General features: G+C 40.9%; 1 protein-coding gene across 3 annotated transcripts in view; it reads right to left on the bottom strand.

The window, feature by feature from the left end:
• Window positions 1-11953, bottom strand: part of PFKP (phosphofructokinase, platelet) — a 42502-nt gene extending 30549 nt beyond the window's left edge. For all 3 annotated transcript variants that reach the window (XM_053976265.1, XM_053976249.1, XM_053976257.1), the window contains exons 1-2: window positions 11608-11953; window positions 3726-3799 (exon numbers count right to left, since the gene is read on the bottom strand). In XM_053976265.1, the coding sequence (XP_053832240.1) occupies window positions 3726-3799; window positions 11608-11692 (159 nt within the window). In that variant the 5' untranslated portion in view covers window positions 11693-11953. The remainder of the gene's footprint in view (window positions 1-3725; window positions 3800-11607) is intronic.
• Window positions 11954-23186: the final 11233 nt, after the last annotated feature.

Raw genomic sequence — 23186 nt, 5'->3', positions numbered from 1 at the left:
TGACTATAGACCTTAATATGAGGGTGGGAATCTGTCAATTTACATGAAAAAAAAGTAAATTCTTACTTAGATCCTAAAAATATAGGAGCTTGGGTACTGAGATAGTAAAACTGTGGGGCAAGAATAGAAAAAATGAACAGTCAAAAATACTGCAAGCACAGTTTGTGGAGATCAGCACCATTTTATGTTTAATCCTTCATGCACCCAAAATCTAAATACTCAAAGAACAAGAAGAAATCTTTGTGAATCCCATGTTCACAGGGTACATTCACACACACTGCAACTCCAGGAGAGCGTGGCAGAAGCAAACATGGCTTCCAGCCTGAACTCTTTGAAAAAGAACAAGCCATTTTCTGATGTGTTACATGTGAGACATTTGGAGCTTTATCAGTTACATGAATTTACTTACTGAGAATTCTCAGCCATTGCTCAACAACATAAAATAATACTGCCACTGAGTGCACAAACCACCACAGAACACACATGAAGTTTGCCTCACAGAAATCCATGACTGCCGTACCATTGCACTCCCAATGCCGGCCTCTTGAGAAAAAGACTCTTAATCAAGATGAAGAATCTAAAAACTCCATAGCTTAGTAGCAAGAGCACGCATCCACTGGGAACTATGTGCTTCAATCCTGGAAAAAGGGCAGGTTATTTGTATAAATATTTAAGACCTCAAGTTTCTAAAATTGAGCTGCCATAAATGAGAGGCATCACTTTTTCTTTCCATTCTCAATTAAAAAGGAAAAAACAAGACAAAACAAAAATCAACCTGACTTTAATAGCTTCTCATTAGTGAAAAAAAAAATTAAACTAGCCCCCTAGAACAGCCTGATACTCTACACATAATTCCAGCTCCTAGATTTTTAAAGCAGGAGTGAAATTAATCCATGGGTATTCAAATTTTAATTCAGATTGGAGTAGATTTGAGGAATAATGAGATGACAGTCAAGAAGGATAACTACAGACTAAAATAAAATATTAAAAAATACAAAACTGTGATTTGCAATTAATAGCAAAATTTTGAAATGAGCTAACTTCAGTGAATTAAGATATACAGGGTTTTTTTTAATTTTATAGTTATAAATTCACAGGTTTTATATAAACTAGAAAATTATATATAACAAATAATAGCTTTTATATAAATTAACTTCTAGTTTTCATTTTCACATGAGTTTACTCTTTTTCCTTTTGGAACTTGGGAGCCCAAATAGGCCATGAATTCCAGTATGGAACTGTTTCTTTCTTTGGGCTTTTATAAAACCAATTTTAAAAAGGCTAGAAAATTACTTAGATCTGATTCATTATCAATTTAAATTCATTTACCTTAGTAATCTCTCATAATAAGATGAAGAAAAATGGAGTTAGGAAAACAGAGTTACTTTTTTACTCAGAATATGGAACTAGTGCTGGCCACAACTGTAGAAAACAGGTGGTTTTGCAGTGAAAAAAAAGTTCTTATGACAGACATAGCTACAGGAAAAATAAAGCACACGATGAGTACAGCAAAGTAAGCTTGAAAAGGCTGAGACTATAACTCAATTTTTGGATCCAAATAAGAATACTTTTTTTCTTCTTTTGGATATGATCACTTCAGGTTTTTCCTTCATTATTTCAGAGCAGCTTCAATACAAATATCATTTTATCCTGACCTACGTGTTAAAATGCTCAAAATATAGGCTTAAGGTACACTATCCTCTTTGCTTAACACACTCAAGTCACATTCAATAAACTGTAACTCAGAAGGAACACCTTATTAAAAGCATTAAATAACTCAAACTATACCCAAAAATACATCTCCTCTTTATACATCACACAAAGGCTTGGAACAGGGAACATTAGTGACAAGTATCAGAAGAAGATTTTTACCTTCTATTACACTTGTCACTTTCATCTTTTTCCCATTTCAAAGGGGTAAAATTAAACAGCTGTTTCATTTCAATGCTTGCAACTCTGTTTCTCTGAAGTACTTGTAGGCATTGTGAAGGAAAACTGACATCATATTTCAATTATCACCAGCCAGAGAAGATCAAAGCTTAATGTTTGGTACTGTACAAAATACAGAACTGAATGGACTAATCTAGAAGCAAGATCTTTTTCAGAGCCCATACTTGCAATGAAATGTGGATTTCCTCACAGACTCAGCTGTTACATTGAAGACATAAGGACAATTTATATGGGAAACTGAAAATTCCCAACATTGTCTAATTTTTCTACAATCACTTTCCATTCAGAATTACCTGTGACTTCACAATGGCCAACTCTACCAAACACAGGAACATCCTAACTTAAATAGCACTATTTTGATAAGTCCAATTCAGAAAAAAACAAATATTCAAATTTGTCTTGAAATGTATCACTCTGTGATACCAAGTATGTTTAAAAGGTGAAAAAATATGGTAATTCTTGACTTAAGCTTAATTAAAAAATAAATTCAAATCCAAGTTCTGGCCTTAAAGTTGTCCAAAACACCCTCTGTACTTCCAGAGAAGTATCTGACCCATTTCAGTGAGCCTGCAAAACAGCTGAACACTGAAGGAATTCCAGAGATTGGCCATGTAATTAGCACATACTAAGTATTCAGAGCAACTTGCTCCAGCACAGTAGTAGGAAAGAATTTTGGAGCACAGTCCTCTGCTAATTTGCATTTCAATATATTTTGCATCTCATTAGTAAATGAGCTATAGGAATAAGCAGACAGGGAAAAAAATGGATAAACAGATACTTTTTAAAGATAAATTCTGTATTTGCCTTGCACAAAACTAAAATGAAAGCATTTTCTAAACACTTCTATGAATTCTAGTACTCCATACTTTAATATAAAAGTTAGACTTTACTGGGGACCTACCAAGCTTTCTTTCATATAAAATTATTATGATTTGTAATAACCTCAAACTACTAATGAGCTGTACAGGAATTCCAGTGTGAACAGAATCAATGTATTTACTGTATTGTTTAATCTACAAAAATTGTATAAAAACTGAAAGCATCCTTTACAAAGAAGGCTAACTATAGCAGCCTTCCAGGAAGACAAATACAAGGAGCATCACCTTGGCATTGACATTAAACTTGTCCCATCTTTTTTTCTTATTGCATAATTGCTACAGAAATTTACAATTTTTCTGCACATACAGTTACAAATTTCAATCACAAAATTCTGATGTCAAGACAGACAATGAGGTCAAGATTTTGATGTGGCTTTTTTTTTGTTTGTTTGTTGGTTGAGGTTCTTCAGTTGCAACTTATAAACCAGGCAAGATGGCACCAGTGCCACAGCACTCTTGATCAAAACCAAGCTGTGCAATCTGTGAAGTGAGGGTGAGGATACATCCATACTCTAGGAAAATGGAGTCAGTGGATTAACAATTTAAACAGTTTAAACAATATTAACAAATACTTATAAAGTACAATAAGTGGGGCCAAACATCCAACAAGTGCACAGATATGTAGCTTACTGCAGGGTGACAACTGCTTTCAAGTCTTTGGTGCACACAAACAATTCCATATATTTAAGAAAGTACTTTTAAATTACATAGTTTAAGAATACACCTTGTGAGACATAAATTTCCATAAAAATAAAAAGTACTAAAATAAAACACAATGAAAAGGAATGACACCTACAATATTTTTTTAATTTTTACCATTTACTTGCCATGGTATTTCTACAAAAACTCAAGTTTAGTCAGAAGACAAAATAGAGAATGAATGAAACAAAAACTAACCTCATAAATAAAATAGACTTTGGCGTTTACATAGATTCCCATGCGTACTACTGCGCGCACAGCAGCATTCATACCTGGGAAGAAAAGGCAAAATCACATTGTTACAGTCATCCAGCACTTTCTGTATAGCAAAAGTATTGTGTCTAGAAAATAAAGGGAACATTAATTCATTCCTAAAGAAAGACAATGACCAGCATCCATTAAAACAGAAATTTGCTTAATGACAGTGCAAGCAACCCATGAGCATGAAGGGTTCAGAACTATTCTTTGTGTTACAATAATTATGTGAATGCCAGTGTGTGTTAATCAGAGATTAAATTGCTGCTGACTGCAAAATAGCATTGTAGAAGTTACAGCTACTGAACAATGAAGTAAATTAATTTTGCAATAATGGTTAGTTTCCAGTTTGAAAGGCAAAACATTCAGCAAGCTAAAATTTAGCTTCTTCGAATTTAGCTTCTTCTCATTCTTTGAATGAGAAATTATATTTGAACAGTTTTTCTGGAATTTCCAAAATAACACAGGTGTATATACAGCATTTTTGTGGGGAGCAGAGCCAAAGTTGATCTGGACAGGTGGTCATTTAAAAAGACAGTAAATTAATAGAAATAACACTACATTGACTCATTTGACAGAAAAGCGATTAAACACCACTTTGCTCCCAAAAAATGCAAGCTCTGATTGGAATTCCCTGCTCACAAGACATATGACAAAATATAATCCTGGAAAATCTTCCATTTAAGTCCCATGGTCAAACACTCAACCTCCTGAGCAACAGTGGAAGTTCCACTGGTCCCTCTACACAGGTCAAATTAATTTCTCTCATAATTCATCCCTTCAGATACTGCATTATCTTACCCATTATTCAGGAACTTTCCAGAACTAATCAACTAATTGCTTACATACCACTAAAACAGATACAAGAGATCACACAAAGCATGAAGATAGAAATAGGCTACACTGATAGTCTTGGCACATCAGTAAAAAAGGGATGCAAGAAGGGAACAAACCAAAGTACTAAGCACCAATTCTCCAAATCTGCTGCATTTAATACCAAAACAGCCAAATAGCAGGTAAGCTCTGCTGCTCAACATAGGTGTTAAGTGTTCACCTCTCTGCAGATATAAAAAGCTGGTAACTAGAATATAAAACAACACAGCAAGTCACAAAGATCTAATCCTACAGTATCTACCTTTACTGTAAAAAATATTGAGCTGTCAAAGTCAACCTGTCTGAAGAATCAGGCTGAGTTATACTCAAAGATTTATTATTTATGAACACACCAGAAAGTCCCTGAAATTGCTCAACGTGAAACAAAAAAATTAAGTTTGCCAAAACCAAAAAGCTAATTTTGCTGTTTGTGTAGATGTCACACTTAAGACAGAAATCAAAAGTAACAGTGTTTTCACATAAGTTCTGTTTTAGGAAATAGTAGCAAGAATTCTTTCAGCCAGAGTCGGCCTTGTGGCATAGCTGGAAAAAGCTTTCAAATGCCAAGACAGCTAAAAGCACAGCTTTAGACAAAGAACTGGATGATGCCAAAGAAAAACAGAATCTCATCTGACAGCCTGTAATGAAAATAAAGTTAGCATGATAAATCTCAGACCAAACAGAGCAAAGTTATCTCCTCAGTGAAACAGTTTTCATAACAAAATTAACACCCCTCAGAGACAGAGACCTTTAATTTTAACAAACTGACAGCTCATCACAGCATTGCCATTTTCCACAAACAGGAACACTCAGCACAAGGTACTCCTTTCACCAAAGCCCACAGCTTGCTTCTATTAAAGCACATGTTGTGTGGGAGGTTTTTTTGTTGTTGCTGCTTGGTACAGAGGTTTTTTGGCAGTTCTGTTTTGGCATTTGGTTTTTTTTTTTTTTCTTTGGAGGGCGATTGCTCTTGTTTGGTTTGTTTGTGGAAAGTTTGTATATAAATCCTTAATACAGCCATATACTTTAGTGAATACCTTTCCGTTTCCATGTTTCTTGCATGAAAAATTCACAATTTGCCTGCTCCATGAAAAGGCAAAAACCCAGGAAAAAAAAAATCTGTAATCCCACAGATTACAGACAGCACCTTCCCAGTACTACCACTGCATCTTTATAAGTTTATGTAACCTACATTTTATTGTTATTTCATGTTGGATATTTTATTTCCTTATAGATAAAAAAGAAGTATAGTATATAGATAAAATAGTTAGCTGTCTACTGGCAACCTCCTGGCTTACATTTCAGAAGGGCTAAGGACTAAAGGATATCACAGTTTGATACCTACAAAATGCAGTTAACACATTGCAGCTTTAGACTTCTACAACTTGGCTGTCTAAATTGCAGTAATTCAAGAAAAAACAAAAAATTCATGAAGCCTCTGTAGGACTGTCTAATAAAATTTCATTATTTGTGGAGTCTTACAAAAGTATTTGTGAATTACTGTAATAACCATGAAATGTCATTACTCATGCCTATTACTTTAACAGAGATTTAGCAGGTTAACTGTGGATTTGGTCCTGAATGATAAATGCAGTTTGATAAACATACACGATTATAATAGCAGCTTCAAAAGAAAGCCACAAGTAAAACCAGTATTTTTTTTTAATAATATAAGAATTATTTAAAATGCTTCTGAATTACTACTTGCTTTTGCATTAAAGCCTTGGAAAGATGGGAAATATTTATTTTGCTCTTCTGGACTCAGCAAAGATTAAGTGAAATGCAACTACTTTCAGGATTTTACATAACATCCAAATTAATTTACAAGTTGATAATTTCTTTTCCTTGATCTTGTTTATTCAATTGTCCTTAAAAGGAACAGTTGGTTTTCAAAACAGGGTTACAAACAGTACTGCAGAAATCTTTAAAATATTTCAGAGGCTCTCTCTGCCTCCAAAAGAGTATCCCTCTCTTGTGCCTACATCCTGGTTCATGTACATATGCACCACTACAACAGAGGAGGTTCTACATGAGTTTGTGTTTAAGCCAAGTTTGCCTTGCTTTAGTCAGCTAGACATCCTTTAAATAAGTAACTGTAACATAAACCATTCAAAAGCAAAATCAAAACTATGCGTCTTGGACAAGCATCAAGAAATACTTAAGTATCACCAATTTTAAAGATAAACATTGGCTTTAACACAGGCTTAATGACTTAGCACATACGTTTCAGTGCTACCCTGAATAAAGATTCAGACTTAGAAGACTATATAGCAAAAAAATCACTAAGGAAAATGTCTAAACATTACCACACAGGAAGACTTTATTCAGGTATGTAAATGGTTATGTCACTAAGAACCTATATTCATCAAAAAAGAAGCAGTCAAATATAAGAACGAACAAATCAATAAAAATACAACTTGAATTTGTTCCATTTACTTTTAATTACATTACAGGTTTTATTGCCTTTAATCACAGTAGTTATTCTTGACACCTCAGGAAAATTGTGTAATATTTTCTTCAACATCAACTGTATTAGATCAGAACATTCTACTGCATGAATATATACAATTGCAGAACATCTAGATGGCAAACATACCTCCTTCTTAAAAATTAAAATAAAAATCTTAGGAGACTAAGATCATTGAATTCACTAATTATAGAAGCAGCATCTCAAAAATACTAAATGCATTGAAATAGTTACACTCATCCATTAATAACTAATTTTAATTTTACATACAAATAGTACTTATTTTATTTATAGACACATATATATGTATTTCATATACATGTCTTTTTGCATGCATTATTCTTAGCTGGAAAAAGTGCCTTTTGGGAGGCTAGAATTCAAAAATTCCTTGTGACTATGTTCAAATTATGCAAGTGTTAACAAATAAACCCTAATTTGGATGACATAAGAGTGTGGGTTGTTTTAGTTTGTGATTTTTTAAAAAATATTTATTTATTTTACTGTATTAGTTGAGAAGCTTATAGTGGAAAAAGAAATTCTGTCACCTGGACAAAATCAATACATTTACACTACTATATTAAATATGTCCTATGATGTTCCTCAGCCTGCAATGCTTCAAGAGCAGAAATACGTAAATCTTTGCTTCCACAGTCATCGTCAGTAGTATTCCAAAACTCTGGAATCCAAAAGGCTTCTTTAGGGTTCTTTTTAAGCTGTTTTTAAACCCAGTATTTGCTGAAGGAGTTGAGCTTTTTCATTTGTTCAGTGCCAAGATTTCTTCTTCCAATCTATGTCACCAGGACAAGAGCCATATATCTACACTACCAACTATTCCTTGGAACTTTGGCTTGGCTTTGGTTTGGTTTTTGGGAAGCCTGGAATGCTTTGAACATAGGGACATGCAGCTCTTTACTTCAGCAGGATGGGCTATGATATTCCAGACCATTACATCCCTTACCTATGCTGTCCTCCTCAACACCGAATCTTTGAGTTTATCTGAAAAACAACATGGTCCTATCCAAAGACAATGACCTCGAGTCAGTTGGCTGGGCAGCCGCTCCACAGCCACAAACACATCCTTCCCCAGGAGCGCACAATCACCTTCTGTCAGTGGCTTCCCCACGGCGCTTCCTGCCACCGAGCCGTACCTACCACGGTCCCGGAATAGGCTGTGTGAACATCAGTGACCTACGCTGGTCAGAACTGTCTGTGGCAGCCACTGGAACCACAGAAAATTCAACCAGCGTACTTCATGACCTGAAGCAGAATGGCCAGAGAATCCCACAAAGTGAGAAGTGTGACTTATTAAACCCATTTATTAAACCACCTTCCTGAGCTGCAACCAGTACAATTTAGAAATAATTCAGAAACTGAACCAACCCATAAATATTAAGAATTGATTGTCAGAACTTCTTTTGCCTCTCAAGGTACTTCTGATTACAGTGGAAAGTACATTTTTAGTTCACAATTTAACAGCTGGTTAGCTGAAGTGGTAGACTGTCAAGTTTAATACTTACACAAATTATAAGTGTACTAAAGATTTTTTTTTCCTGTGAAACAGATCATTGATAATTCTTTAACTCCACAAAGAAAAAAAGTCCAGTATGACACATATACATTCTATAGTCTTTAAAATTCTACAGGTAGAAAAACAAAAAAGAAAAATGAAACTTTGAAGGAAGTAGCACCAATGCAGGGAAGTAACTGAAAACTTAACATGCCCTATAAATAGAAAGCCTTGTGTAATTTACATAACTCTACTTTTAAATTATTAGAAATACAAATAACAGCAAAGGGCTTAATTTAATCTTAAAATAATTTCATGTATATTTTATTCTATGCTCAGACTTACAGTCCAATCTAAATACTGGCACCTATTAAGATTTTGTGTTTAACAGGTGTTTTTTTTACTCAATTGCTTGTGAGTTTAGTTTGGATTACAGATACTTTGAAGACTTTTAGTGTCTGACAAATCTAAAACAAAACAAAACTGGAAGTTTATTCCTAATACTTGAACTTTTTTGCCTACTTCTGAGTCAGTAGCTTTGCCTCACCTACACTTTGCTTGAACAGATTCTTTTCAAATAGCAGGAACAGCAACATACTTCCTTCTTCGTGTACTTCAGGACTTTACTTCTCTCACACATTTACACTCTGTCCTCCAAAGGGCAAATGACCTTGCCAGGGCATGACTCATTCTGTCCCTTGTTTAACTCCTAACCTTCAAACTGACTTGAGGCTGCTTATTTTACACAACTCTGCTGCTACCAATATAGTAAGGGTTATGGTCACACACTGTGTTGTGTGTTTCAGGTGAAATTGATCAAGTTCTAAAATGCTGGGAAGGTTATTTCCTTGTTCTTCAAAGTTAGGACAACAAGGTTGCCAATGAAACAGCTTGGAAGGCATCCCGATTACTTTTTTTGGTCTTTGTGACAACCTCACTCCTTAGACAGTAACTTTCACAGGCTGTTAGTTTGGAACCCTCCGTGCTTCTGTGGCAATCTGCCAGCTGTAAAGTCTAGATGTTACCCGTGCATTCTGCAAGTCCTTCAAATGCCTTAATTCACACAGTGGCCGGTGAAGATTAGTACTTTATAAAAGGAGATGCATCTGCTGCTGCATTATATAATCTCCAGCCACGCGGAAGCAAGTTGCAGGGCTCAGCCTCTTGCTGAGCACGCTACTGCTGCTTCAGGCTGTGCCCTACCACACTTTTAAATTAAAATGGCGATTTGGCCATCAGACCATTAAGACAGAGATGCTCTGATTTTCAGTTCCTCCTAGAATAATTCAGCAGTGGAATTGATGTCACTGAGGGCAAACTGGATAAAACTTGAACAAGTGTAGCCCCACTGAGGGGTAAAAGAGAAGCCATTTAAACGCATCGATTTGGTTTTCTCTCCAGAACCGCAACATCTTCCTCCTCGATGGCAACAAATCCCTTTCATCCCGATTAGAGTTTCGGATAATCCTAGGTAAACCCGGGGGCTCCCCGTTATTCCTGCGGGCAGGGGGAGGGAGGATGCTTCTCCCAGCCCAGATGACGCAAAGAGGCGGAATCTGCAGCGACTCGCAGCGGATCACGTACGCACCGGCGGAGGGAGGGAGGGAGGGAGCGCGGAGACACTGGTCCATGCAAGCTACCACCGCGTGGACGCGCCGGGAAACCCGGTAAGAGGAGAGGGGAGGCTGCCTCGGCCGCGGGCTCGTCCCGGCACGTCCCCGTGTAAAATCTGGGGAGACAATGGTCCCTAAACCCCCGAGCTCACGCAGAACGAAAGGAGAGGCTCCCACCCCCATTCTCTTCACAAACGCGAATGAGTGCCGCTTCTTCTTTAAGTGAAAGTACTCTCGAGACAGTCCCGGTGATAAAAAAAAGTAAAACAACTTAAAATTAAGAGAAGGTGCTAAAAGCAATTATCACTGAACAACTCTCCTCGTAAAAGCAGAGCAAGAGTCCTCGAACAGCACGGAGCACTGCGTGTTTGAAATCTTAATTAACTGAAACTTAAACTATTACCATAGAATCACAGAATATGCCGAGTTGGGAAGGATCCATTACGATATTCTGGTAGGAAAGAGGAAACTAAAGTGTAGAAAAAAATGGATTCTTGACTAGGAATATTGTGATCAAGCCTCTTTTCTTTCCCATCCCTCTTAATGTCTGCAGGTCTTTTGTTCCCCCCTGTCCTGTAGTAGCTACGACTTCCTCTACACTGAAGAGATTTAAGAAGGCGAGACACGTTTCTAACATACTCCTACGGGGGGAAAGTAAACCACGATCCGAGCGTTCTAAACCACGGATAGGAACATAAACGTGCTGCTGGTGCCAAAACGAAGGAAAAGCAGATGAGGCGAGGGCTGGCAGAGCCCCAGCAGCGCAGCCAAGCCTCCCACCCGCCGTGCAGGGCGGCACGACCTCCTCCTCCCCCGCTCGCATCAGCCATCCCTCCTCAGCCCACCACCTCTCGAGGGAACGAGACATCTCGGTAGTGCAAGTTACTGCAGCGTTCCTACCCTCTCCTTTGCCCAGCCTGGGGCAGAGGAAACGTGGAGAGGAAGGGAGAGGGGAAGAGGTGAGAGGATGTTTGAACCTCAAGCGCCCAGGCCGTGCAAAAATTATTTATCTTTTAAATGCACTTAGTAGGAAAGCCGGGTCGAAGGCCAGCATGGAAAGAGGAACCCGAGCACTACTGCAATCCTGTGTGAACCGCTCCCAAAGCTCTCTCTCCACTCCCTCCATGTGCCGCACCGTGGTTTCCCGACACCAGCCCTGAAGCAGCCCACGCTGTTTCCCCAGCCTCCCGCATGGGCGCCCTGGCAGCCAGGGAGGCCCTTCCTTCCTGCCCAGGGGGCTCCTCGCCCTCTCCTGCTGCTGCCCCACTCCCCACCGTGCCCGCAGCTCCCCCGCGTTCTCCTTCCCCCTCGGTTCCTTCTCCTCGTCGTCCCCGTGCTCCCGGAGTAAACGGCGTGAGCCGCTACCTTGGGCATCGCCGCCGCTGGTCAGCACCCCGATGGCCTTCCCGGCGCCCGAGAGGTTCTCGAAGAACTTGGGCTGGTGATCCATGGCGCTGCGGGAGCGGCACCGGCGGGCGAGGCGGAGCGCGGTCGCCGAGGGAGCCCCGGGCCGCCGGGGTCTGCTCCCGCTCCGCTGGACCGAGCGTTCGGCCTCTGCGGAAAATGAGCCCGAGCAGCCTGGTGTGGGTGTGTGGTTACCGACAGGTAAATCTCTGCAGAAAACCTGAGGGAACGGCCAAGACTGTGTGCAAAAGCCCGGGGAAAAAAAAAACAGAGCGGCCGGAGCAGCACCTCTTAAGCTCCTCTCACCCCGCCGCCCCCCGCTCTGCCCCGCCGCCGCGCCCTCCCCGCGCGCCGCTGACAGCGCGGCGCGGCCCCGCCCCCTCAGCCCTGCGGGAGGGGCGCTGACGGGCGGGCGGCGCGGCCAATGAGCGGCCGAGTTGGCGCCGCGAGCGCGGCGGGCGGGGCGGGGGCGCTCGCGGGGCGCGGGCAGGTGGGAGGGGGCGGCGGCGCGGCCCCGGCGGGGCGGGAGTCCCGGCGCCGCCTCCCCGCCTTCCTTCCCCTTCCCCCTCTCCTTCCCGGCGCCCGAGGTGGGGGCGATGCGGGAACATGGCTGGCGCCTTGGCACGGCGGCAGCGCGGGGGAGGGAGTTGTGTTGGCTAGAGCTGGCTCATCCTCCCCGCAGTAGCGGCTGAGGAACGCCGCGTGTCGCCGTGGCGCGTGCGGCTCCCCTGGGCAGCACCTTCAGCGGAGCCTCTCCGGCGGCTTCCCGTCCCCCTCACGGCTCTGCCGGAGGCTCGAGGGGGGAATCCGCTTCCAGCGTGTCGCTTCCTCGCAGCCCGATGCCTCCGGCGCGGCTCGGGCTCGCTGGCCCGTTCGGCTGCTGCTCGGAAGGCTCCGGCAGGGAGCGGAGAGCGCGGCTCCCGCTGGGAATGCAGGACAGACGGACACACGGCTCCTGCCGGCGTCTGGCAGGGTCCGTGTCACGGGGACGGGCAGGGGTACCCTGAGGCCCCGAGTTCTCTTTCTCTTTCCGCCCTTTCATCCTCAGGTGTGTTTTCCCGCTGGGGCTGCTCAGCACCGCAGTGGGCGTTCAGGCGCCGGTAGGAAAAGGAAATTGTTCGTGAGTGTTAGCGGCTGAGAGACAGAGTTTGAGTCAAAGAGAGCAACAGAGGCAAAGCAGTTGGGAGGAATCGCTCTGGGTGGGAATTGCAATCTTTCTGCCTTCCTTTTCGTTCTCCTGTTATGAACTGGTGCTTTTGCGTGGGGAGTGGTTAGTACTAACTGCTACTACTTAAATGAGCTCTTAAACTCCTTGGATTGTAACACCACGCTGGCAGAATAATTCTGTTGATCATAGCAGCGTGCGTAGTCACAGAAACTTTAAAAGCGCCGGGTTTTGGTAATATAAGCAAATAAAGCTGTATTACCCTGCATACAGTTGTTTGTGGTACTTTGCTTAAGTAAAAGTATTTGCGAAATCGGGCCAACTTACTTGCACGAAATAATAAAGCAAGTCAGGGAAAGAGTCGGGAACAGCATCAAAATGCTGACTCGAGTTTTATATTTTAATTGCTGTGTTAATTACTGGCTTTATTCAACGTCTTCATCACATCACAGACAACTCACATCGTAAAAATACACGTGCTCATCCTGTCAGCTTTCACACAGACACATGTGGAAGTAGAGTCATTTGAGTAGTTCAGTCAAAATTACTCATAGATAAGTGTTTGAAGCCTGAAAATGGATATTTATACCTATCATGTGGGCAGCTTACATTTGCAAATCTACACTGAGACTATAATGAGCGTGATTTGACAACAGAAACAATACATTGAGAAATAGATTGTATACTATGAACATTAATATCTCTGTAGGGAATTTACTATATTCTTTCCCGAATCTGAAGTCTTGAGTCACAGATTATAATGAAGGTGAACTTCTGTTATAGAAATATGTAAACATCCACAAAGTCACGCTGTGTTCAGAAGGTTCTGGTTTGATTTGAAGTCACATTATTTTATTTGAGAATAGCTCTGCAAAAGCTGAATTAAGGTCTTTTGAGTGATTCAGGGCTTGATCCAAAACCTGTAAAATCAAGAAGATCTTTTGCTGGTAGAAACTATTATGACTATTTTAGCACCGTGGACCAAGGGCCATTGTCATCTCAGGAGCACTTTGACGAAGACAACAACTTCTTCTTGCTTGTTTTTTGCTTGGTGCAGCCATTTCTAAAAAGTGGCTATTCACTGTAGCTAAAGCATTGACACTTTTTCTGGAAGTAGACTTGTCCCTCTTGCTTCCCAGTACATCAATGCTAAGGAGCTCCTATTTTCCTATTTTTTCCTTCAATTGCTCTATTGTACACATAAACTTGTAAGTGATTAATTTTTTCCCGCTCATGTAACAAGGAATCTGCCAATGTTTTCATCATTTATTACAGCTACTCCTTGTTCTTCAGCAGAGCTGTCGGGGAAGAATTGTGTTTTGGCTGTGTTGGGCTTTTAGAGGTGGGAGGAGAGGAAAGGATTTGGAACTGTTTGTTCCTGAGGCTGTCTTGATATACTTAAATATCTTCCAGCAATACAATTGCTTATAATCTTAAAAGGAGTGAGTGAATGACTGCCTGGCTTTAGTGTTGAAGGTTGTTGGAGAAATCAGTGTTAGCCTTGTGGGATATTGTTAATGCAGCTAAGTACACATGTATAAATCATACTGACACGAAGAGAATAGGCACTTTTCATATATGCAAACTGATAAACTGCATATCTGAACAAAGTCTCAGCAGGTCATTTGCACACTACATGGGGTGCTATAATTGTCCTGTTACTGAATTACTAAATGGAACCAGTTTACCTAGGGAGAGGACAGGTGAGTTTGACTGTTCTCTGATACTGAGCATTGCAGGTGGTCTGGTGCATCCTTTTCACATTGCCTGTTTGTTCCCTGTGCCATATAGGTCAAGACTATCTGCCCATCTTTGAATCTTATCATGACCTAAAAAATCCTGATTGACCCTTTAACATGCTTTGGGTTGCTACCCATCTCCTCTTACTGCACCAGCATCATTACAGGTGCTGCTTTAAACTATACAGCAGTTCATCTTCTGGGTGTAATACCACAGATGCACCCAGTACCACATTTAGCACAGCATTTAACACTGAAATCAGGTTCAACTGGGAAGAACAAGTTATGCCCAAAGAGAATGAGATTACAACATGGATACCAGAAATGAATGAATGGATTTCCAGCCAACTGAAACAGTTTTCTACAGCTAGACCTTTCTTGGGTGTGGATTCTGTGGCATGTATGATACCTGAGCCCACACTTCCAAGTTTGTCTGAGGTTTGTCTTTGCTTGGAGGAGTTGTTTCTTCTGCTCAGCTGTCTTTTCTCATGACACTTAGGAATAATAAAGACAAATCTGCATATTCAACCTTTTAGTACTATTAAAAACCAGGCAGAGAACAGAAAATGAGATGGAAGAATTTACAGAAATTCTAGCACTTTAAAATTATGCAGGCTAATCATGGAATGCACAGATAAGCATGAAAAAAAGGAACTGATAAATCATTTAGGTATCATTTCTGAGCAGATGGTTACAGTGATTTCTTTAAGAGAACTGACTGCTTTCTTTCATAATACTCCCCTACTTTCATACAACAATATTTCCTGGTCCTACATGTCAACTATAGAGGTTTTTTATTGTTTTCTGTGAGGAATGACAAAACATCACCATATATTCATCATGAAGCAAAATCATGTATTGAATATGACCTACAACCTCTTCTTGAATGTCAAATGGCTGTTGCTTTGAATTTACTGTTACTGATTCTTCAGCTGAAAGATTAGGTACAAGTTTAAGGCATTGAGTAAATTCCCACTGAAATAAAAGTACAAGAGTTTTTAAAGGTACTTTAATCTGGCCTTCTGTAAATTAAAAGCACAAATTTAATTCCTGTGTTTACTTAATTATAACTGTTCTTAATTAAAATAAAAAAGACAATGATTGAACAGTATTTTGTAGAAGTAATTTCTTCCACTCTGTTTTTATCTTGGAATCTAAATGTAAAACATGATAAATCAGTAGCAAATTAATTCCTAGCCAAAACATTTTGAATGAGAATGTTGTTACATAGCTTTAAAACCAAAAGCTATTGTTCAGCTTATAGCAGTTTTGAAGCCTCCAGGGTTTTATGGAAAATATTCTATAAGTAGTTATATGGAAAATATGTCAATGCGGTCTTTAGGCTTGATATTGCTTGTTCTCTGGTAAATTCATGTCTGATTTCTTAAATGACACATACACATTTTGAATTTGTGCCCAACAGGTTCATTATGTGTCACTGTTTTTCCTTCCTCTTGCTGCTGGCTCCTAAATTTACTGCTTAGTGCTACCATCAAACAACATACTATGTATGTCTAGGTTATCTAACCTTCAAACTTAGATTATTGAAAAAAAACCCAACCAAGTTCTAAACCCCTAAAACCTCATCTTTATGTGGTTTGATGTGGCCTGGAGTCCACTTCTTAATTGAAAAGTGCATTCTTTGTGTTTTATTGGGTAGGAAAATTCACAACTGAGCTAAATACCACCTAAAATTATTGCAGACCAAAGAGGATCTGTGTTACTGGGAAAGATACATGGTGTAAGAAATACTCTTTTTGGAAAAATTGAGCCATGCTAGTCATACATGTATCATAATGGCTCAGAGGTTTAAAAAATCCTCAGAAACAGGAAAAAAAACCTGCCTAACACTTCAGTAAGAAGAAACATTGTGCTAATAAGTCAATTAATCAATCATACAATTGACTAAGCTATTTCTCCAGGTTTGGGGAAGAAGAATATGAAAGCCTTTCTCACCTAGAAAACTTCCACAGTGAGCCATCATTTGGCACCACGGGATAATTTGCAAACTTGCTGCACTATGAGCCACAAAAGGTATATGTCTCATTGGGAAATGGGTAGAGCCATGTATACATGTTCCTAGTCTGCATTAAAAGGATATAGACTACTCATGTGTTCTCAGAATGTGGTAGTTCTGCAGCTTTCTCTTAAGTAGTGTGAAAGGATTTGAGATACCAAGGAGAATTCTTACTATTTATGGGATAATTCTCAAATTATGTTTGTTTACTTTGATGCTCAGTGTAAAAATTTGAACAGTAACCTTAGAACATTGTCTAAAATGCAGAACTTTCTTTTAGACTAATGCCCTAATTGATTATAGGTGGTATTATCCTTTTTTACAGTACTTCTGAATTAGTGAATCCTTGGAACAGCTTCACCAGGAGTGTTGGAGTGTCCCCATCCAGAAAATGTCCTCCTGATTGGTGGGCTGATAGTGGAGGAAGGCTTCAATGTACTTGGGCAAGATTTATCTCATTGAGCATTGCTTCCTAGTCATGTGCTGAATTGTTAGGCTCTCTCTCTCTCTCTCTGTATATGTATATATGATATAAAAAGGTGTGCACTGTGGAATTTTACATGGAGGTCATTTCTGTTAAAGAGTGAATGATATTAAGGAGTTCTCTGAAGATTTGTTATACCATATTCCTTGGCAGAGTTTGGTTAGGATAATGTTTAGCCACTTGTTTCTGAAAAGACATGAATACATAACACATCAATTAAGTGCTTATGTGGATTGGGGCCAAATGGATAATTTGGCTTGAAGCTTTCTCTGTTCCTTCCCTTAGCAGGATTGATGGAAATAACTGTAAGGGGAAAAGTCTGAAAGCACTAGGTGAGATAAAGTATGTAGATGATTTATGCAGCTTAGGGCTGCTCAAGGAGACAGTAGTCTCCTCCCCTTTTTTATGACATTGGGGATCATTTTTATGTGTAAAAGAAAAACAACCAAAAAATCACTGGAATGTTTTTCTATTTAAAATTATGTACTCATAACTATATTTCAAAAGATGCTACCATTAGTAATGATCTGATCTCATTCATTTGATTGGTTAGTGTAATTTCATTCCTAAATGCAAACTCTGATGTTTTACAAGCATCACAAAGAACAGAATTTTACAGACTTAACATGGCAGTATGGTTGAAGTATTATAAATGTAGTTACATGGTTACTGATGTGATGAATTAAGATGCAGTCCTCCCTGTTGGAGGCCTAGCTGGAAATGTTAGTATTAGCTGGACCAATTACTATGATTCTTACGTGTAGTCTGTACTAGTAAAAATCCTATATAATCTGTACCTTGGTAGACAATAAACGGGCTTGCATTCGCACTCACATTGAGTGGTCGTTGCTTTTCCCAATCTCCTCCGGCATGCAGACCCCCGCATCTCGGTGACCCCGACGTGATACCGAAGTGGCAGCGTGCTATCAGAATTAGCACAAAGCGGAGTGGAGCCGCAATAACCCGCGGAGCGGAGTCCTGCAACGGATCCGCGATTCTGGAGAGGCTGATAGCGTGCGGATGGAGGAGGAAGAAGAAACGCTGCGGCGATTGCGATCGGGTGTCCTAGAGAGACACAGTGGCCACACTTCGACCGGTGAGTCGGCAGTCCAGTGAGACTGGGGGTTTCGCAGCATGGGAAATACGGTTTCAGCCGTAGAAAGAGCTACGCTGGAAGCGTTGCTCAAGCTAGCCCAAAAGGCTGGGGAAGAAGTTAACAAAACATCAGTGGCGGAGTTGTTGCTTTGGGCACGGAGGAAAGGGCTGATTGGGGACACTGTTGAAGTTTTCAAGGAGGATACGTGAATAAGGATAGGGAAGGGACTATGGGAGGCAGTTCAATCGGGTAGCAAAGAAGCCAGATCGCTGGTGTCTACCTATCAACAAATCTGCTTGCTAATAGAACGGATGGGGGCTGAGGCGGAGGTTGAAAAGGCGGTACAATCAATCTTTTCTGCCGACGACAGTAAGGGCCATGTACGGGAAGATAATCCAACTGTCGCACCAGTTGAGAAGGGGCCCTTTGATGACTTTCTTGTTCCTTATGAGCCTCCTCCGCCTTCCCCTCCTGTTTCGCTACCCTCTCCTATCATCCCCACTGCTCCTCCTGCGCCTGTGGATGCTTCTAAAATTCCTCTCCCTGAAGATGATGATCCCTCTTTAGGACAGATCCCTCGTATGCTGCAAAAACAAACAGAGGTCATGACTGATTTGTTAGAGGAAATGCGCCTCTTAGACAGAGATGGGAAAAGAAGTGATATTAAAGCGGCATATAAAAAGGCCCACCAAGCTATCGTGGACGGGCTAAAAAATCTTGATGATCAAATAAATATGATCCAAATGGACAAAGGCAAAGGGGCGGACAAAAGATACTGGGTAAAGAACATGATAAAACAGGGGGAATTCGATCTGGAAACGGCTAACCAATTCCTAAAATCAAAGGGGTTGGACCCATTAACTGACCTGGAAAAATATGAACTAGAGGGTTATGTTAAAAGCCATAAAAAACTATATCCAGAATTACCCAAAGAAGAGGGGATATCTAACATAATACAGAAATGGTGGTCGAAAGGTGGTGAAGGCAGTACTAAGATGGACAAAGAAGGGCTGAAGAAGGAAGAGGATGTGATCCCAATGGACACTAGTTTTGATATGGCCAAAAGATGGCGTGGTATCATTACTAATGCTGAGTTAACGGGGGATTTTCAGCTTGCTGCTGCTCCAGTTATGCGGAATGTAGATGGCAATGAGTGGGTTCCTCTAGATTGGAATATGGTGTCGCGACTGCAGAAGGCGGTAATGGACTGGTGAAGCATCAGGTTGAGGCAATCATGAAATATCAGGAGGTGGTTCCGGCAGACATAAAAGGACTTTTTGAGTTGATTCTGGGTCCAACCAGTTATATGTTGTTTTTAAACAAGTGGCAAAAACGATGTGAAGCAAAAATACTAGATAATTTAGACTTGCATAATGATGATCCACTACGCTATGTTACAGTAGATCAAATGATGGGAACTGGACATTATACTGATGCACAGCAGCAAGCCGCTTTACCGCCGTGGGTATTAGGGCAGAGCAAGGCTGCAGCGCTGGAAGCCTTTGCTGGGCTCCCACAGGTGGGACAGCCCCGACGTCCTTATTTGCAAATTAAACAAAGGGAGGATGAATCGTTCTTGGCGTTCGTGGATAAGATCAAGGAAGGCGTGGATTCAGCACCTGATATTCCCCATCACATGAAGGACATAATGCTTAGGGAAATAGCCGTTCAGAATGCCAATGCAACTTGTCAAAGATTAATAGCTAATCTCCCACCAGAAGCGTCTTTGGTGTGCATGATTGATCAATGCTCTCGTGCTCTTATGGAGACAGAGAAAGAAAAAGCAAAAATTCATGCTACTGCCCTTGCCGCTGCCTTGAATCAAGGAAAGAAGCCAGCAACGGATACATGCTATAGCTGTGGGCAACCAGGTCACATTAAAAAGCATTGTCCTAAAAAGAATGTGCCTAACATACAATCTTCTCCTAAGCAGTCTCTTACAGGTACCTGTCATCGATGTGACAAGTTTGGACATCGAGCGACAGAGTGCCGATCCAGGTTCAAGAAAGATTGCACACTGCTGTCGGGAAACTCAATGAGCCGCGCGGGGAGCGCAGCGAAAACATTCTCCCCAACAACAGCGGCTGCCTCGACAAATTGGAGCCAGCAACAAGAGGAAGCGCCGGAGTTGATCTGGTAACAGCAGAATCGGTAACTATTAGAGATGACTCAGTAACTTTAATTCCAACAACGCTAAATGGACCCTTAGGAAATGGCTTGGCTACACTTTTATTAGGACGATCATCAGCCACCAAGAGCGGCATATTTGTCCAGCCAGGTGTTATTGACGCGGATTACAAGGGACAGATACAAATCATGGTTAGAATATATTCTCCACCATTATTTATCCCCAAAGGTAGTTGTATTGCTCAATTAATCCCCTTTACACCACAGGTGCCCGGAGCCCCCCTTGTAACTAATGAGCTTTGGGAGTACAGGACCTCTATCAGCGTTCGCTGAAACATTATCACCAACACACAAGCCATTGAGAAAAGTCTGCTTGTTGTTAGAAGGAAAGGCGGAATTGGGGAAAATAGTTACTGACATGATGATGGATACAGGCTCTGATATTACAATAGTTCCAGCAGATGCCTGGCTCCCAGGTTGGCCATTAATAGCAGTACAAGACAAAATCTTGGGAATTGGGCGTAGCACAACCTCAGCAAAGAGCAAATCCCTGGTCTGCATCAAAGATAAGGATGGAAATCAAGCAAAAGTCTATCCTTATGTTTTGAAAACACCTTTATGGATCCTAGGCAGAGACGCCCTCAGCCAATGGAATCTGGTGCTTGCATCCCAAGATTTTTAGTAGCGGCCACTGAACGGAGAGATGCTCGCCCTACTGTAAAGCTAACTTGGCTGTCTGAGACACCTGTATGGGTGGCTCAGTGGCTGCTACCAGGAGAAAAAATAGAGCATCTCAAAGAACTCGTAAATGAGCAGTTAGAACTAGGGCATTTAAAACCATCTCATAGCCCATGGAACACTCCAGTTTTTGTGATCCAGAAGAAATCGGGAAAGTGGCGATTGTTACATGATTCGCGAGCAGTAAATGAACAAATGATGCCACTAGGAGCTCTTCAACCCGGATTACCATCCCCTGCTGGTTTGCCTCGAGATCATTATTTGTACATTATTGACATTAAGGATTGCTTTTTCAGTATTCCCCTGGATGCAGAGGATACTAAAAGGTTTGCATTCAGCGTTCCTGAAACTAACCTGCAAGCCCCTATGAAGAGGTACGAGTGGGTAGTACTTCCACAAGGCATGCGCAACAGTCCCACGATATGCCAGTGGTATGTAGATCAGGCCCTGTCAACTTGGAGAAAAGGTAATCCAGAGCTGATTACATATCACTACATGGATGATATCATGGTGGTGAGCAAATCAGAACTTCTGATAGCAAAACAAGCAGAGTTGTTGTCAGAATTAAAAACCTGGGGTCTAAGTGTGGCCCCAGAAAAAATTCAAAAAACAGAACCACGGAAATATTTAGGCTTTGAGGTATCAAAGACCAGGTTTAAACCCCAGAAAGTCACAATACACAACAACATTCAAACAGTAAATGATGTTCAAAGGTTGCTGGGTGACATTCAAAGTGTTAGGGTATGGGCTGGTGTTACCAATACTGACCTACAACCTATTCGAGAACTCTTGGAAGGGTCAAAAGATATTGCTGAAAAAAGAGAATTAACTCCCGAGGGTCGGATAGCTCTTGAAAAGATTAGCCAAAAACTAGATTCTGTTTGTACATACAGGTTTGATCATAACTCTCCTATTAATTTGTATGTTCTGAACAACACAGCTGAACCAGTAGTGTTGATTGGCCAAGAAGGCCCAAAAGGAGAATTCTATCCTATGGAATGGGTCTTTACAGAAAGCACCCCCTCAGTAACAGTTAAACGAAAAATTGAGGAAATTGGAGAACTGTTACTGAAAGCACACAATCGGGTACGATTGGTATTTGGCACTGAGCCAACAAAAATAGTATTGCCAATGTCAAATCTCAATTTGATTTTTGAATGGGCTGACAAATCAGTTGCATTTTCTTTGGCAACTGTGGGAAAAATTGCTGACAATCACTTTCCGAAGTGTCCTATCTTCGCTGTTAATCTTCCTTTGGCGAGCAAAGGAATTGTGAGTCCCATTCCATTAAAGGATTGTCCGACTGTATTCACTGATGCAAGTGGGAAAACCAACAAATATGGTTACAGAGTACAATCAAATGGTGATTGGGTCACAGTTGTGAATGTCATGGAAGGAGTATCTGTTCAAGTTTTGGAATTAGAAGCAGTTGTGCTAGTTTTTCAAAATTATCCTGACAATCCATTTAATCTAGTTACAGATTCGCTATATGTATATTCCATTTTGATGAGGATTGAGGATGCATTGATTGGAAAAACTCATAATCAAAAAATAGCAAAAGCATTGCTAAAGTTAGTTAATCTAATTACATGCAGAAAGCATGCCTTTTTTCCCTCGCATATCAGAAGTCATCAAAATATGGAATATTATCACAGGGCAATTCTACAATTGATTTGGCTGTCTCGGCAGCAGCCTCCCACTTCTCAGAAGCCCGCACCTCGCATGAGTTTTTCCATCAATCAGCAAAAGCCATACAGAAGGAGTTTGGATTAACTCGTAATGAGGCAAGAAGTATTATAGCAGAATGTCCTGAATGTGCCAGGCTTCCCGTGTTGCAGCAACAAGGGGCAAATCCTAGAGGATTGAATGCTGGAGAATTATATCAGACTGATATAACAATTGTCCCTGAATTTGGACAGTTTAGGCATGTACACGTAACCGTAGATACACATAGCAAATTGACCTGGGCAACACCCATGAGTAATTCTAAAAGTAGATCCTCATGTAGGCATTGGTTGCAAGTTTTTGCGATTATGGGTGTCCCCAAAGAAATTAAAACAGACAATGGGCCAAATTATCTCAGTCAGGTTACAGAGAAATTTTTACTACAGTGGAATGTAAAACACACCACTGGGGTAGCTTATAACAGCACAGGTCAGGCTATAGTAGAGCGC

The sequence above is a fragment of the Vidua macroura genome, chromosome 1 (assembly GCF_024509145.1).
Source record: "Vidua macroura isolate BioBank_ID:100142 chromosome 1, ASM2450914v1, whole genome shotgun sequence".
Classification (NCBI taxonomy): domain Eukaryota; kingdom Metazoa; phylum Chordata; class Aves; order Passeriformes; family Viduidae; genus Vidua; species Vidua macroura.
Note: the sequence above shows the minus strand (reverse complement) of the source record. Positions and strands in the feature narration are given on the sequence as shown.